Source organism: Hippocampus zosterae, unplaced genomic scaffold, assembly GCF_025434085.1.
Source record: "Hippocampus zosterae strain Florida unplaced genomic scaffold, ASM2543408v3 HiC_scaffold_22, whole genome shotgun sequence".
In the NCBI taxonomy this organism is placed as follows: domain Eukaryota; kingdom Metazoa; phylum Chordata; class Actinopteri; order Syngnathiformes; family Syngnathidae; genus Hippocampus; species Hippocampus zosterae.
In genome coordinates, this window is record NW_026262818.1 from 4319843 (window position 1) to 4334532 (window position 14690).

The 14690-nt window shown below is 44.1% G+C and overlaps 1 protein-coding gene across 2 annotated transcripts in view; it reads right to left on the reverse strand.

The window, feature by feature from the left end:
- The window catches only part of LOC127594583 (transmembrane protein 94-like), a 119204-nt gene that overhangs the window by 43464 nt on the left and 61050 nt on the right, over window positions 1-14690 (reverse strand). For both annotated transcript variants that reach the window (XM_052056427.1, XM_052056428.1), the window contains exon 12: window positions 7102-7206. In XM_052056427.1, coding sequence (XP_051912387.1) covers window positions 7102-7206 — 105 coding nt within the window. The remainder of the gene's footprint in view (window positions 1-7101; window positions 7207-14690) is intronic.

The window sequence follows — 14690 nt, forward strand, 5'->3', positions numbered from 1 at the left end:
CCTATTTTTAAAAAGGGGGACCGGAGGGTGTGTTCCAACTACAGAGGGATCACACTCCTCAGCCTCCCTGGTAAGGTCTATTCAGGGGTGCTGGAGAGGAGGGTCCGTCAGGAAGTCGAGCCTCAGATTGAGGAGGAGCAGTGTGGTTTTCGTCCCGGCCGTGGAACAGTGGACCAGTTCTACACCCTTAGCAGGGTTCTCGAGTGTATGTGGGAACTCTTCCAACCAGTCTACATGTGTTTTGTGGACTTGGAGAAGGCGTTTGACCGTGTCCCTCTGGGAGTTCTGTGGAGGGTGCTTCGTGAGTATGGGGTACCGAACCCCCTGATACGGGCTGTTCGGTCACTATACCACCGATGTCAGAGTTTGGTTCGCATTGCCGGCAGTAAGTGGGAATCGTTTCCAGTGGGCGTAGGACTCCGCCAAGGCTGCCCTTTGTCGCCGATTCAGTTCATAACTGTCTGCTGTGATGTGGACGTTGTATCGGTCTGTCATGGTGAAGAAGGAGCTGAGCCAAAGGGTGAAGCTCTCAATTTACCGGTCGATCTACGTCCCAACCCTCACCTATGGTCACGAGTTGTGGGTCGTGACCGAAAGAACGAGATCCCGGATACAAGCGGCTGAAATGAGTTTTCTCCGCAGGGTGTCCGGGCTCATCCATGTCTTTGCACGGGGTTCCCTCTATGACATGTTATTTGCCTTGGCTCGAGTCTCTCAAACATTCCACGAAATCTGGTCATTAGAAGAAGCACTCAGACCCCTTTAATCGCTGCTCTATTTCCGTCTTCAACTGCGAACCCGATCGCCTTAAGTTTGAACTCTGCGTTGTAAGCATGTCTCTAACAAGGAGCCATTTTAGGGTCAACATATGACCGTAATGACCATACACAAGGCGCATCGGATTTTAAGGCGCGCTGTGAGCTTTTAAGAAAATGGAAGGCTTTTAGGCGCTCCTTTTACTGCGGAAAATACGGTAGTTGTTAATAGTTATTACATAATTATTTTTGCTGTCCCATTTCTCATTCGTCACTTGTCTTTAGGCAAAGCTTCCACGTGGCATTCTCCAGGTTCGACCTCATTTGAAGAACATAGACAACGTGCCTCTATTGGTGCCACTCTTTTCTGACTGCACCTCTGACAGTAAGTCATCTTCCAATGATTGGGTAGCTCTGGAAAATAAAACAAACATGAACTTCTGTACTTCAGTCGAGGTACATTATGTTCTCATTTTTCTGTTTCTCTTTTTTCGTTATGTACTGTACTGTGAATTTGTATTTGTCCCATTCATGATTTCTGTGATCCATTCATATTTATCACATACACAACTTTTAGTTCATCAAACCAATTTTGATATCACAGAGACTACCCAAGGAAATAAAAAAATGCAGTTCCTAAATACCAATTTCATTTATCCCCCCCCCCCCCCCCCCCACACACACACACACACACAAATCCAAAACTACCATTCCCTATGTCGGTAATTGCCCCCCACGGTTAAGTTCCAAAGTAACTGACCAATGACAATTTTGGGAAAGCTCAGTTCAATTTCACAGACAACACACTAGCACCACATTTGTTGAGTCAAGAAATCACATAAATAGAATCTGTGAAGTAGGCGACATGATCTCAAAAAAACGCATCATGCCATGATCCAAAACATTTCAAAAAGAAATTAGAAAAAAAGGTTATTGAACTCTATCCATCTGGAAAAGGTTACAAAGACATTTTCAAGACTCCGGGGCTGAAGCAAACCACTGTCAGGATTATAATCCACAAATGGATAAAACTGGGAACACTGGGCACCATTCCTATGAGTGGTCGACCAGCTAAAATTAATCCAAGAGTCTGACGACAACTCATCCAGGAGGTTGCAAAAGAACTGAAAACAACACCTAAAGAACTCCAGACCTGGCTGGCCTCAGTTCTCATCTCAACTCAACGACGAGTTTTAAAGATGGGCAGCAAGCGGGCTTGCCATATGTTCAGTGGGAGGTCATTCCAAAGTGAGGGACCAGCAACGGAAAAGGCTCGATCCCGGAAGAGCCTCCGCTTAGTTCTTGGTACCTATTATAATCTCTGGTCCGCAGACCTGAGGCACCAGGCGGGTGTGTAGGGGTGGAGGAGTTCGGAGAGGTAAGGTGGAGCAAGGCCATTTAAAGATTTGAAAACAAATAAAGGGATCTTAAAAAGTACTCTAAAATTTATAGGGAGCCAGTGAAGGGATGCCATAGTTGTAGTTATGTGGTCACCAGTCAAGAGGTGAGCAGCAGCATTCTGGACCACCTGGAGACGCTTTATGGAGAATTGGTTGACTCCAGAGTAAAGTTCATTTCAGTAATCCAGCCAAAATGTGACAATGGCATTAATTACTGTGCTCATGAGAAAGGAGAGGTTTTACTTTAGCCTGCTGCCTAAGATGGAAGAAGCTGGATTTAACAACGGCACAAATTTTCCAGTCCAATTTAAATCACTGTCCAGTTTAACACCCAGGTTTGAGACTGTTGGCTTAAGATCAGGAGCCATAGGACCCAAGTCTCTAGGATGCGATGTACACGGCCACTTTGACCAATCACAATAACTTCTTCTTCTATAATAATTTATAATAATCTAATAATAATAATCTATAATAATTTATTATTTTCATTGAAATTCTAGGGATTTAGTTCCATCTCTTAGGTCTTGAGATGGGATTCATCTCAAGGCAGGATGAAAGTGGCCTCAATGGAGAAAGTGTCTTTTTTGCTCAGTGGGACTTAGATCTGACAGTCATCCGCATAGCAGTGGAAGGAAATCTCATGTTTCCTTAAGATCAGGGGTCTCAAACTAAGGTCTGTTGCAACAGGGACACTTGGAAAACATGCAGGGCAGCGGCCCTCCAGGCCCTGAGTTTGACACCTATGACGTAGGGCAGGGGTGTCCAAACTTTTTGCCAAGGGGGCCAGATTTTATGTGGTAAAGTGTCGGGGGGCCGACCTTGACTGACATTCTTTACATTGAACAACAATATTGTTCAACAAATTTTAGTAAGCCAGTCTGTTTCACATTTCCATTTTTATTTTAATTTCAACAATCTTAAGAATTTCTTTTGGTTCATTTGAAACAGGTATATCACATGCAACTGCTTATTCACTTGACTTTTTCTTAAACAGAAGTCTCCTGAGTGCAAATTGATTGATTTGAAACATAAAATGTATCACCATGACTTTTCAATAGTCACAAAACCTTTGACTCGAACAACAGGGAAATGAACAAGCAATACACATATCCACAACTGCAAGGATCATTTGAAATATGACATATCAGTCAATATAAACACGGAGTGATGTCTTGTTAACTCGTGAGTGATGCCCTCTAGTGTCTAAATGCTATTACTCATTTAGTGAATGCTATTACTCATTTAGCCACTAGAGGGAAGCAGTACTCTATGAAACATCACTCACCAGTCTACGAGACCTCAGTCAATGCAACACGTTGTTCCATTGCGCCCAACCTGCGGGCCAGACGGCACTGATTTTATGACAGGGGCCGAGGGCCGGATGAAATTCGACCGCGGGCCGGATTTGGCCCCCGGGCCGGACTTTGGACATACCTGACGTAGGGTGTCCAACATTGCCCCCTTGCTGATAACAACCGTTTGCTAAATCATTTTTAAACTGGGAACGCTGTCTTCGCTTCATGCTCTAACATGACGTCTGATGAGCAATCAGACACATTGGTGAATTTTTTCAATACTGAAGGCTTTCTGTACTTGCTTATTAACAACGTTCTTGCCATCCAGTCTTTCCGTCGGGCACCCTTGCATAGCCGGTGACTTTCCACAAACCTTAAAGCGCCCCTTTGCAAACACGTGTTCTCTCTTGCTGGTTGAACTTTGTCATGAAATGTGCCTTATCACCTGGTTAATTCCTCATCCATTGACCTCCGTCTTCTTGTGGTTGACACTATCCGCCACTCCCTTTCTGCTGTCTGTCTGCGTGCTTCACTTCCTTGCCGTTGTCTACAGTCACGTCTATGTCAACAGCATCTAGTCATGATCTGTCTTCTTTGTGTCTCCGTGGATCACACTGTGCCAATGATTGCGGCTCCATGTAGCCAAAGCGGGGACCACAACATCAAATGGCCCTGACACACAAGGCGCCTGCCAAAGAGAGGCTGAAACATGACAGAAACTGGACCAACTGGGACTATTAACGTCGAACTGTTGCGCACACAAAAACACAGTGTTTGTCAGACTTCAATCCCAATGTTCAATAATCCGAAAACATCCAAATAAGTGACCCCATCCCACCCCCCTACCCCCAAATGTCCAAAGTGATTTGTGGGAGACCTGCTCTTAGCTGCTGCACGTATCAGGACCCGACTCAGCACAGGAACCTCCCCCCATAATGGCATAATTGTAAACAAGGGAGAAGGTGGGCAACCTATGTAACATGACCAACTAAATCCTTAATCTATGATTTCACAGCAAGCGTGTACAGGCACCATTCCAGTTCTCAATATATGTATAGAGCTAAATGCTGAGCCAAATGAGAAAAAACAATTTGGCATTGCTGGACCCAGGTTGACTAATTATTTTCTGTTAGAAGAAAACAATTCTTGGCCCCCCGCCCCACACCACCACTCTCTGCCACCACGATTATTATCATTTGTCTTTAAAATTGTTATAACTCAAGACTCGGACTCAAGGCTGTCTGAAATTGTTTTGCAGCCTGCTAAAAACAACATCTGCTACAGTGAAACTCCTCTAGAACGAAACCTACATGGGTGAAAATACCCCCTTATGTGAAAAAATCTTAATGCATTAACACAATTCCCATTCTCCTGCCCCCCATACGACGAACCCCCCCCCATTGAATTATACGAAATTATTTTCTCTGCTCCAACCTCGCAAAGACATTCACGACAACGAAGTCTTATCTAATAGCGACCTCTACTGCTTCATTCGAAAAAAGGCAACAGCAACCACCACAGTGGTTTACATAGTGAACAATGTTTATTTTGGTCACAGCTGCGAGTTTCTTGGACTCAACATACTCATAGCTGCTTTGCCCTTTGCTGACCGAGCATAATCCTGGCCTTCGATTGGCCAAGAGAGACCTCACTGTCTATGTGTGTAGATACTGAAGCCAGATCCGTATCATACGATTAGCTGTTCAGAGTAAATTGCTTTTGGCTCGACGGACATTCAAATAAACGAACGTTTCCTCAAATGCTTTACTGGTTATCATGCTAAAAACACCCACGGAAGGCTGTGTCGTCCTCGATGGCCATAGTTAGCTCTCGAAGCCTAAAAACCTTACGCTAACTGGAGCGCTAATGAGAGAGAAGCGCTCCAGTTAGCGTAAGGTTTTTAGCCTTCGAGAGCTAACTATGTCCTAAAAGTTCATTGCATGCCAGGAAGTATTTGTTATTGTTAGATTCAGACGACAATGGAAGTTGCATTGCTAAAATGGCTACAAAACGGACCTTTGGATGTCAAGCAGCGAAGACGAAGAAGAGCTCTGATGCTGGAAGACAGGGTAAAAGCGATCAAAATGAAAGACGGAGCAAGCAAAATAAGACATTATCCAAGAAATTGATGTAAGTGAAAGTGAATGCTAATCGTGAATTTCACAATTTCCTTCCCTTTTTTCTTTCTACACTGACAATATGAAGTGTCAAATAAGTGTGTGCTCATACTTGCATACTTGGAATAAAAATAGACTACACATACGTTTGAGTGTGCGTGTAGACATAAGTTTATGTAAGTGAGTGTTTGTGTGCTCACATCTGAGATCAAATTTGCTACGGTGAAAAACCCCTTCTTGTGAGAAATTTCTTGCTGCGATTTTGTTGTAGAGGAGTTTCACTGTATCTCGACCTTCCCCTGATGAAAGTACGCATGGAAGCTAGTGCCATACCATCACCCCCTCCTTCTCGGCCATAGACTGATAAGCCAGGACTGTCTCCATGAGAAGACCTTGACGTGGCACGTCAAGGTCTGCGGCCTGACACGCACAAACAACCAGACAATCACTCGCGCATACACTTGTATCACCACCTTCATTGTTCATGTCTTGTGCCCTGTTGTAACTGCCATACACTTGTGCAGGAGTTTTTTTGCCTCACTCAAATTATCCTCAAAATGAGAATAGTTCGAGCGTGTGTTTTTTTTCTCCCCCTTTCCCTCCCTTGTGGTTTCTTTCTGACTTTTTGTGATTGTAAAGTGTCCTTGGGTGTCTTGAAAGGCGCTTATAAATAAAATGTATTATTCTTATTATTATAAGTACATTACATTGTATCTTTATGAACATTAAAGAAAATAAAATTGAAATAAAGTTCAACTTGGAGCAAAGAATAACTTTATTAACATTGTTTTGTAGCGCTTTTGCTAAATTAAGGATCAAGTACTTTTGTTGGAACTGTATCAAGTACTTCTGAGAAAATTAAGGATCGAGCACTTTTGAAAGAATCGAGTACGCTGATCTTCGATGATGATCGGGGATTAGTTACTTTTGTAATAAAGTATCGAGTGCTTCTGCTAAATTAAGGATCGAGTACTTTTGTTTGGAATGATATCAAGTACTTTTGAAAAGAAAAGGATCGAGCACTTTTGAAAGAATCAAGTACACTGATCTACGATCGGGATCAGGTGCTTCTGTAAAAGAGTATCGAGTGCTTCTGCTAAATTAAGGATCAGGTATTTTTGTTTGAGTAAGTATCAAATACCTTTGAGAAAATAAAAGTTCGAACATATTACCAAAATGGAGGGAGAGTTTGTTAGGGAAAGTGAATGGTTCAATTTGCAACAAATACCAAACCATTCTGAATGTTATTGTCCCAGGTCTTAAGATTGCAAGGCAAAGTTTGAAGTCAATCAAATGAATCCCATCAGAATCCCACCCTGTAAATGGGCAAAAATGGGTTATTTGAAAATACATATTTGATTTCTGTTTGTTTGATCACATTACTGCAATTGGCTTTTTGGGCGCAATTCGGGGAGCAATATTGTGACTCCAAATTTCAGTTGGTGCAAAGTTTGGCAAGATTTAAGAGAAGAGTGTGTGTGAGGGTGTATAGAGGGTTATAGTATATACAGGTACATAGTGAAATAGTACTTACAGTGACAGACCCAAGCGTGTGTAAAAGGCTGGAGGTGTAGCAAAGAGTCTGAGACTCTCCCTTCAGTACACCAACGAGGTGTCTCCACACACAAAGCATCATGTCCTGCACACATGAACACACATGTAAATAACTGGTGTCATCTCAATGTAGGCGCAGGTCCTTATGAACAGCTTTAAAACGGAGCTTTTTGGATCAAATAATTTGAAATAGTGACATTAACAGATGTATCTACACACATAACTCAGCAAAGTTCCTGTGAACTGGGTTTTTCTTTTTTGTCACACTGCAGTGTTGGTTAACAAGCCAGCTAATAAAAAAATAAAAACATTCATTAAAAAAAAAAATCGTCATGTTTATAAAATGAGGCTACAAAATTTGAGACTTCTCCCAATTGTCGGATGCTATGGCTGTGTCCTCTGAATGTGCCAAAAAAGCATCCTGCGCACCCTTACCAGTCAAACAAATGTTTGTCTAATATTGAGTCACAGGCTGAAAAACATGTGCCCCTATGTTAAAGAGAGTTAACATTCCCTCGAATGTGGATCCACACCAAAATAGAGCAAAGTGATGACTGGAAAGTTTATTTCCTTGTCACTTGTCCATTTACAAGCTAGCGAGCTCGCTCGGTCTTTCGCCCATGGGCTGATAAATAGTTAACTTTCCTTGAAATGCCTCAGTTGTACAGACCCATGAATTGGATGACCCCGCTGGCGGTCTCACAGACCAATTCGTCACTGGCTTGATACGTGTGTGGATCCACACAACAGAGACATCCATCCATCCATTATTTATTTTATTATTTATTTTTATAATAAATAAGTAATAATAAATAAAATTAGTTATTTATTAACTTATTTATTTTATGATGGCGCCCCCTGAGTGGCTGCCTCTCCAGCAGTGCATATCCCTGTTTGAGTTTCTTTTCGTCCTTTTACTTTATTTATTTCTTCTTCCCATTTTGTTTTGCATGGTTTTGTACCCCAAACCTATGGGGGTGGGGGGCAGCTTCATTTCTGCTCATCTTCTTTATTTGCTTTAATCTTTTTACGTATCCTGTGAACGGAGATCCCGATAGCACACGCAACTCCATTGTTTACAGTAAGGACCAGCTGTTGGCATGGCGGGCTCACAGCGGGCTACTGGCCGCTGACAAACCGGATATCCCACGCGAGTTGAAGAGGAGGACACGAGGGTGTCGAGCCGGGAAGGACCGCCGCACAAGGAGGAGAAAGTACAGACATGTTTTCCCGTCCGTCATCATGGGGAATGTAAGATCGCTCCCTAACAAGATGGATGAGCTGGCGGCGCTAACGCGACATCAAATGGAGTACCGCGAGGCTAGCCTAATGCTACTCACGGAGTCGTGGCTAACAGCGATCACTCCGGACACACATGCCGAGTTGGAAGGCTTCCAACTCATACGTGCCGACAGGAATGAAGGGAGTGGAAAGAGAAAAGGTGGGGGACTGGCTGTTTTTGTGAATGATAATTGGTGCAATCGGGGGCATATTACGATCAAAGACAAACTCTGCAGCCGGGACATTGAGCTGCTAGCCATTAGCCCCAGGCCCCATTATCTCCCGAGGGAATTCTCACGCGTCATAGCTGTGACAGTGTACATCCCCCCGTCGGCTCATGGAGATGCAGCGTGTGATGCCCTGATGACTGTCGTGAGCAGGCTGCAAACACAGTCCCCCAACGCCCTGCCGATCATCTCTGGGGACTTCAACCATGTCTCTCTGTCGTCCTCCTTTTCAACCTTCACGCAATATGTAACCTGTGCCACTAGAGACAATAAAATTTTGGACTTGTTTTATGCCAATACCAAGGAGGCATACAAACCCCTCCCCCTGCCCCCTCTTGGAAGAGCAGACCACAACTTGGTATTTCTCGAGCCTGTGTACAAAACCCTGGTGCACAGGCAACCAACTGTGACCAGAATGGTCAGGAAATGGTCAACGGAAGCTGAGGATGCTCTGCGGGACTGCTTCAAGGCAACCAAATGGGAACTCTTCAGCAAGTTTCATGGGGACGACATTGATGCACTCACTGACACCATTACGGACTACATAAACTTCTGTGAGGAGAACACCGTACCCACCAGAACTGTGCGGTGTTTTTCCAAAAACAAACCATGGATTAATCCCGACATAAAGGCCCTCCTGGAGGAGAAGAAGAGAGCTTTTATGTCGAGAAACAGAGAGGAGCTGAAGGCTGTGCAGATTCAGCTGAGAAGAAAGATCAGGGAGTGGAAGAAGATATACAGGATGAAATTGGAGGACCAGTTACAGGCCAGCAATGTCACTGGTTTCTGGAGGGGCCTGAAAACCATCTCAGGCCATGACAGCCCAAAGACTTTGACTGAGAAGGACAAGGACTAGGCTGATGGACTGAACAGTTTTTTCAACCGTTTCGACCAGTCGTCTGTCCCTTCCCCCAACCACCAACTGCAACCACTCTCACACTGAGGACTTCTTCTCCTCCCCCTCCTCTTTCGACCAGCTCTCATCAACCCAGTCTGTCACCTGGTTCCTGCCTGTCCGTCACAACAGAGCAGGAGAGGAACCAACTGAGGAAGATGAATGTGAGGAAGGCAGCAGGTCCAGACAAGATCAGTTCCCGGCTCCTCAGGACCTGCTCTGACCAGCTGTGTGACATTGTCCAGCACATGTTCAACCTGAACCTGAAGCTGGGCAGAGCTCCACAGCTGTGGAAAACTTCGTGCCTGGTCCCAGTGCCCAGTGCCCACCCTAAGGAGCTGAACAGTTACAGACCGGTGGCGCTGACGTCTCACCTGATGAAGACGCTGGAGAGACATGTCCTCGCCCACCTTCGACCGCTGGTGAGCCCGGCACTGGACCCGCTGCAGTTTGCCTATCAGCCTGACATCGGCGTGGAAGACGCCATTATCTACCTCCTCCACTTAGTGCTGTAACACTTGGAAAAGGCTGGGAGGACTGTGAGAATCATGTTCTTTGATTTCTCCAGTGCCTTCAACACCATCCAGCCCAACTTACTGGGAGGCAAACTGCAGAACGCCGGTGTGGACGACCATCTCATAGCATGGATCATAGACTACCTCACAAATCGGCCGCGGTACATGAGGTTGCAGAGCTGTGAGTCGGACAGGCTTCTCTGCAGCACTGGAGCACCGCAGGGGACTGTACTGGCTCCATTCCTGTTCATCCTCTACACCTCGGACTTCAGACACACCACTCCAAACTGCCACCTTCAGAAGTTCTCAGATGACTCTGCGATTGTTGGCCTCATTACAGAGGGGGACGATCGGGAGTACAGGGGACTGATGAAAGACGTTGTGGACTGGTTCCAGCAAAACCTCCTCCAGATTAACCCGAGGAAAACTAAGGAGTTGGTTGTGGATTTCTGCAGGAAACAGTCCTCACCAGCACCGATGAACATCCAGGGTATGGACATAGAGAGGGTGACCTCCTACAAGTACCTAGGTGTTCTTCTGAACAACAAACTGGACGGGTCTACAAACACGGACACCCTGATTCGGAAAGGACAGAGCCGACTCTTCCTACTCAGGAAACTGAGGTCTTTTGGGGTTCAGGGGTCGCTCCATAAGACTTTCTATAACTCGGTGGTGGCCTCGGCCATCCATTATGGCATTGTCTGCTGGTCAGGCAGCATCTCAGCCCGGGACAGAAAGAGACTGGAGTGACTGGTCAGGAAGGCCAGTTCTGTCCTGGGATGCTCCCTTGACACTCTGGAGGAGGTGGGCAACAGAAGGATGCTAACTAAGCTAAAAGCTATGATGGACAGTACCTCCCACCCTCTCCAGCCTGCCCTGACAGCACTAGGTAGCTCCTTCAGCCAGAGACTGTTACACCCGCGCTGTATGAAGGAGAGCATAATGACGCTCGTTCCTACCGACTGCTGTCAGGCTGCTGAATAAAAATAACAACAATAATAATAATAATAATAATTAAATGATGTGATGTGTGTGATGTGAAAAACAATTGTAAATAGCACTGCGATTTATCCATTTTGTATTTATATTGCACTTAATTGAACGGTGTTTGTGTTTTCTTCTTTCTTCTTTCTACCCACATTCTTGCTGCTGGAGGCTGTAAACTTCCCCAGTGTGGGACAAATAAAGGATATCTTTATCGTAATCATATAAACAGTTTTATCAGTGTATCTGTAGCCCATATAACACAACACATCATGCTTCAACAAAGTGACACTTTTTAGCATAGCTTGCTGACTACATGCTGTAGAGTTAGAACTGGAATTGTACTCATAATTGGAACGAAGTTGCTTTGCATTAATGTAGGCTGCAAAATTCGGTGTGGGGGTGACTCAAAACCAGAAAGCCCAAGCGCGTACCATGTCCCAAAAATCTGGACAACTAAAATCGTAAATAACAGTTTAATGCCAAATCTCCAAAATTCTGGACTAAGTAGCAGTGACAAGACTTTTTGCTTACATAAAAAGAAAAAGAACTTGTTTGTGAAATGAATACCAAGATTATCCTCAGCTTTTTTTTAACAATTCACAGTACATGTCACTTAAAATTGAGAGGTTCGCCAATTACTGTGCACTGGTATTTCTAATAGCGTACAACTACAGTCTCCTCAACAACAGTAATGAACTGAGAGAGAAAACTATGAGCAAAATTGTATCATGTTTCAAGGTTCATTTAATTTGGGCACGACTAGACGTTTGGGTGCCTATCCAGCGCCCCCAAATGCCTGTGCGCAAAGGTGCCGGCAGTCTGGGCGGAGGACTTTTGAAGTCCACAACGCCTAACGCGCCCAGGCGACATTTGTCGTCTGCCAAGTCTGCAACTTGTTGATTCATTGTAGACCAGACAGAAAGTACCGGTGGTTTAAAGCTTAAGTCAAGTCAAGTCAACAGTATTTATAGAGCACTTTCAAACAGCCATCGCTGCATACAAAGTGCTGTACATGGAGCAATTTAACATGCACAATAAACAGTAAGACAAATCGGTAATAAAGGCAGTAGAAAGTACCAAACAGTAAAATCAATAACAAATCTAAGTCATGCTGAGTCGAATGCCAAAGAATACAAGTGAGTTTTGAGGAGGGCTTTGAAGATGGGCAGCGAGGAGGCTTGCCGAATATTCAGTGGGAGGTCATTCCAGAGAGCGAGGAGGCTTGCCGAATATTCAGTGGGAGGTCATTCCAGAGAGAGGGACCAGCAACAGAAAAGGCTCGATCCCCTCTGAGCCCGAGTTTAGTTCTTGGTACTTCTAATAATGTCTGGTCCACAGGCAGGTGTGTAGGGGCGGATGAGCTCAGAGAGGTAAGGTGGCGCGAGATTCAGAGATTTGAAAACAAATAAGAGGATCTTGAAAATAACTCTAAAATGTATGGGGAGCCAGTGAAGGGATGCCAGAGGAGGAGTTATGTGCTCCCTCTTACGAGTACCAGTCAAGAGCCGAGCAGCGGCATTCTGGACCAGCTGAAGGCGCTTAATGTAGACGCCAAAGTAAAGGGCATTGCAGTAACATGTAAAATGTGACAAAGGCATGCATTACTGTCTCAAATTACTGTCTTAAATCAAGGTAACCAATCACTACCAAGGGGCCGGACCGGGGGTGCGGTAAATATCAGGGGCTGTATTTTGCAAATGTAACAATAAAAGTTCAAACTGGCGGACAAGGAACTCTGAGAGTGATTACCGGGGCAACAACCGTCATTCGCCCTCAGAGATCCCTCCTGCCGTTAATGAATACATTTTTCCCTGTGTGCCGAGTCATTTCTTTAACTTTGTCCGAGAAAAATTCTGACATGAACACAGTATGTGGCCGGTCTAAGATCTGGTTTAATAATAATACATTTTAAAAAATTATATTATCGGCATTTTAAACAAGTTTCAGTTCATACAGTGCATTTTGTATGACCAAAAATGTATTTTGGATATATTTAACCACCTGTGCAAGAGATGTAGCATGGCAGCACACAGTGGTGCAATCCAAATAAAGCTGAAGTCCTGCCTTTGCCACATTTTGATGACGATTGTTCAGTGATAAGTGGTAAATAAAAGTGGCCCTAACACTGAATGCAGCAGCACACCCCTGTGAACAGATACAATGTCAGAGCACACACTGTCATATGTGATGCATTGTGACCGACTGCAAAGATAATTTGAAAACCAAGCAGTGGCTTATTCTGAGAGCAGAGAGCTCAGAGGTCTATGTGGTAAAACAACATGATCGACAGTATCAAAGGTTTTGCACCAGTGGTTCTTAACCTTGTTAGAGGTATCGAACCTAACCAATTCATATGCTGGTTCACTGAACCCTTCATTAGTGAAAAATAAAAATGTGATTTTTTTTTTACAAATTCAAGACATTAAAAAAACACATTTATTAAAAACAAATAAAAGGAAATAAAATTACATGGCGTAAGTATAGGGTTTTTTTTGTATGACGTTCTATCATGGTAGTCACGCGGTGACTATTGAGCGAACTAAATTTCCCACAGCACTGATTGGACAAAGTGAACATCTGCAGCCAGCGATGGCCAAGCAAGCGTTTCAAAACTAATGGACATTTTAAGTCAGGTGTGTCTTCATGGCAGAGGCTCCGTCGAACCCCATAGACCGATTCACCAAACCCCTAGGGTTCGATAAAACCCAGGTTAAGAACCACTGTTTTGGACAAATCTATAAAAAGAGCAGCCCAATGTTTCCTGCCAAATGCTACAGAAAGGTCATTTACCACTTTTAGCGCAGCTGTGACAGTGCTATGACCTTTTCTGAAAACCGATGATAAAATATCATTGATGTATAAAAAATCCATGGGCTGATCACTTCTGAGAGATTTTTCTCTAATTGCAGTCAGTTAATAATGGGAGAACAAAAGCAGACTTCCAAATTTTGGGAATTTCTTTAGTGAACAATGTTCGGTTAAAAGTATATGCAAGTGGCTCTGCTATAAAATCAGCAACTAGCTTTAAGAAACCCCTTGCTGTGCAAGATGTTTGTCAGGCCTTAAATCTTGCACAGCAACGGGAACAAAACGGAATGACTGACCAGTATATCAATGGTCCCCAAGCTCCGGTCGTGGACCAGTACTGGTTCGTGGGTCATTTGGTACTGGGCCACACAGGAAGAATAAATAATTTACATGACTTCCGTTTTATTCATTTCGGAATAAAAGATGATTTATTTTGAAAAATTACCGGATCCTCTATTACATCCGTCTACAGCCCGTCACTCTTGACGCGGGTGAAGACGCGCGCTTCTCGGTCACATGATAGGTTACCGCTAAAATGAATCCCAGGAGCTAGCAAAATGAGTAAAAAACTAAAGTCTTTGGAAAGTTTCTTTGGGAAAGGGGAAAGGCCCAGCCAGGAGACAGAAAACAAATAACATGAGCATTTAGCTTCATTGCACTAATGCTCAACGCAGATAAAAACATTTGATCGCCGTGAAGAGTTTTCACAAGGGGCGCTGTCTTGGCTTGGACTGGATATTTGGCGTTGGTCCGTGTTGTATTCAAAATGATCAGTCTTGTATTTCCTTTTTTATTGAGTTTACATACATCTTAGCACACAGTATTACAGTATTAGATGTCAGCTTTTCTTCCAAAT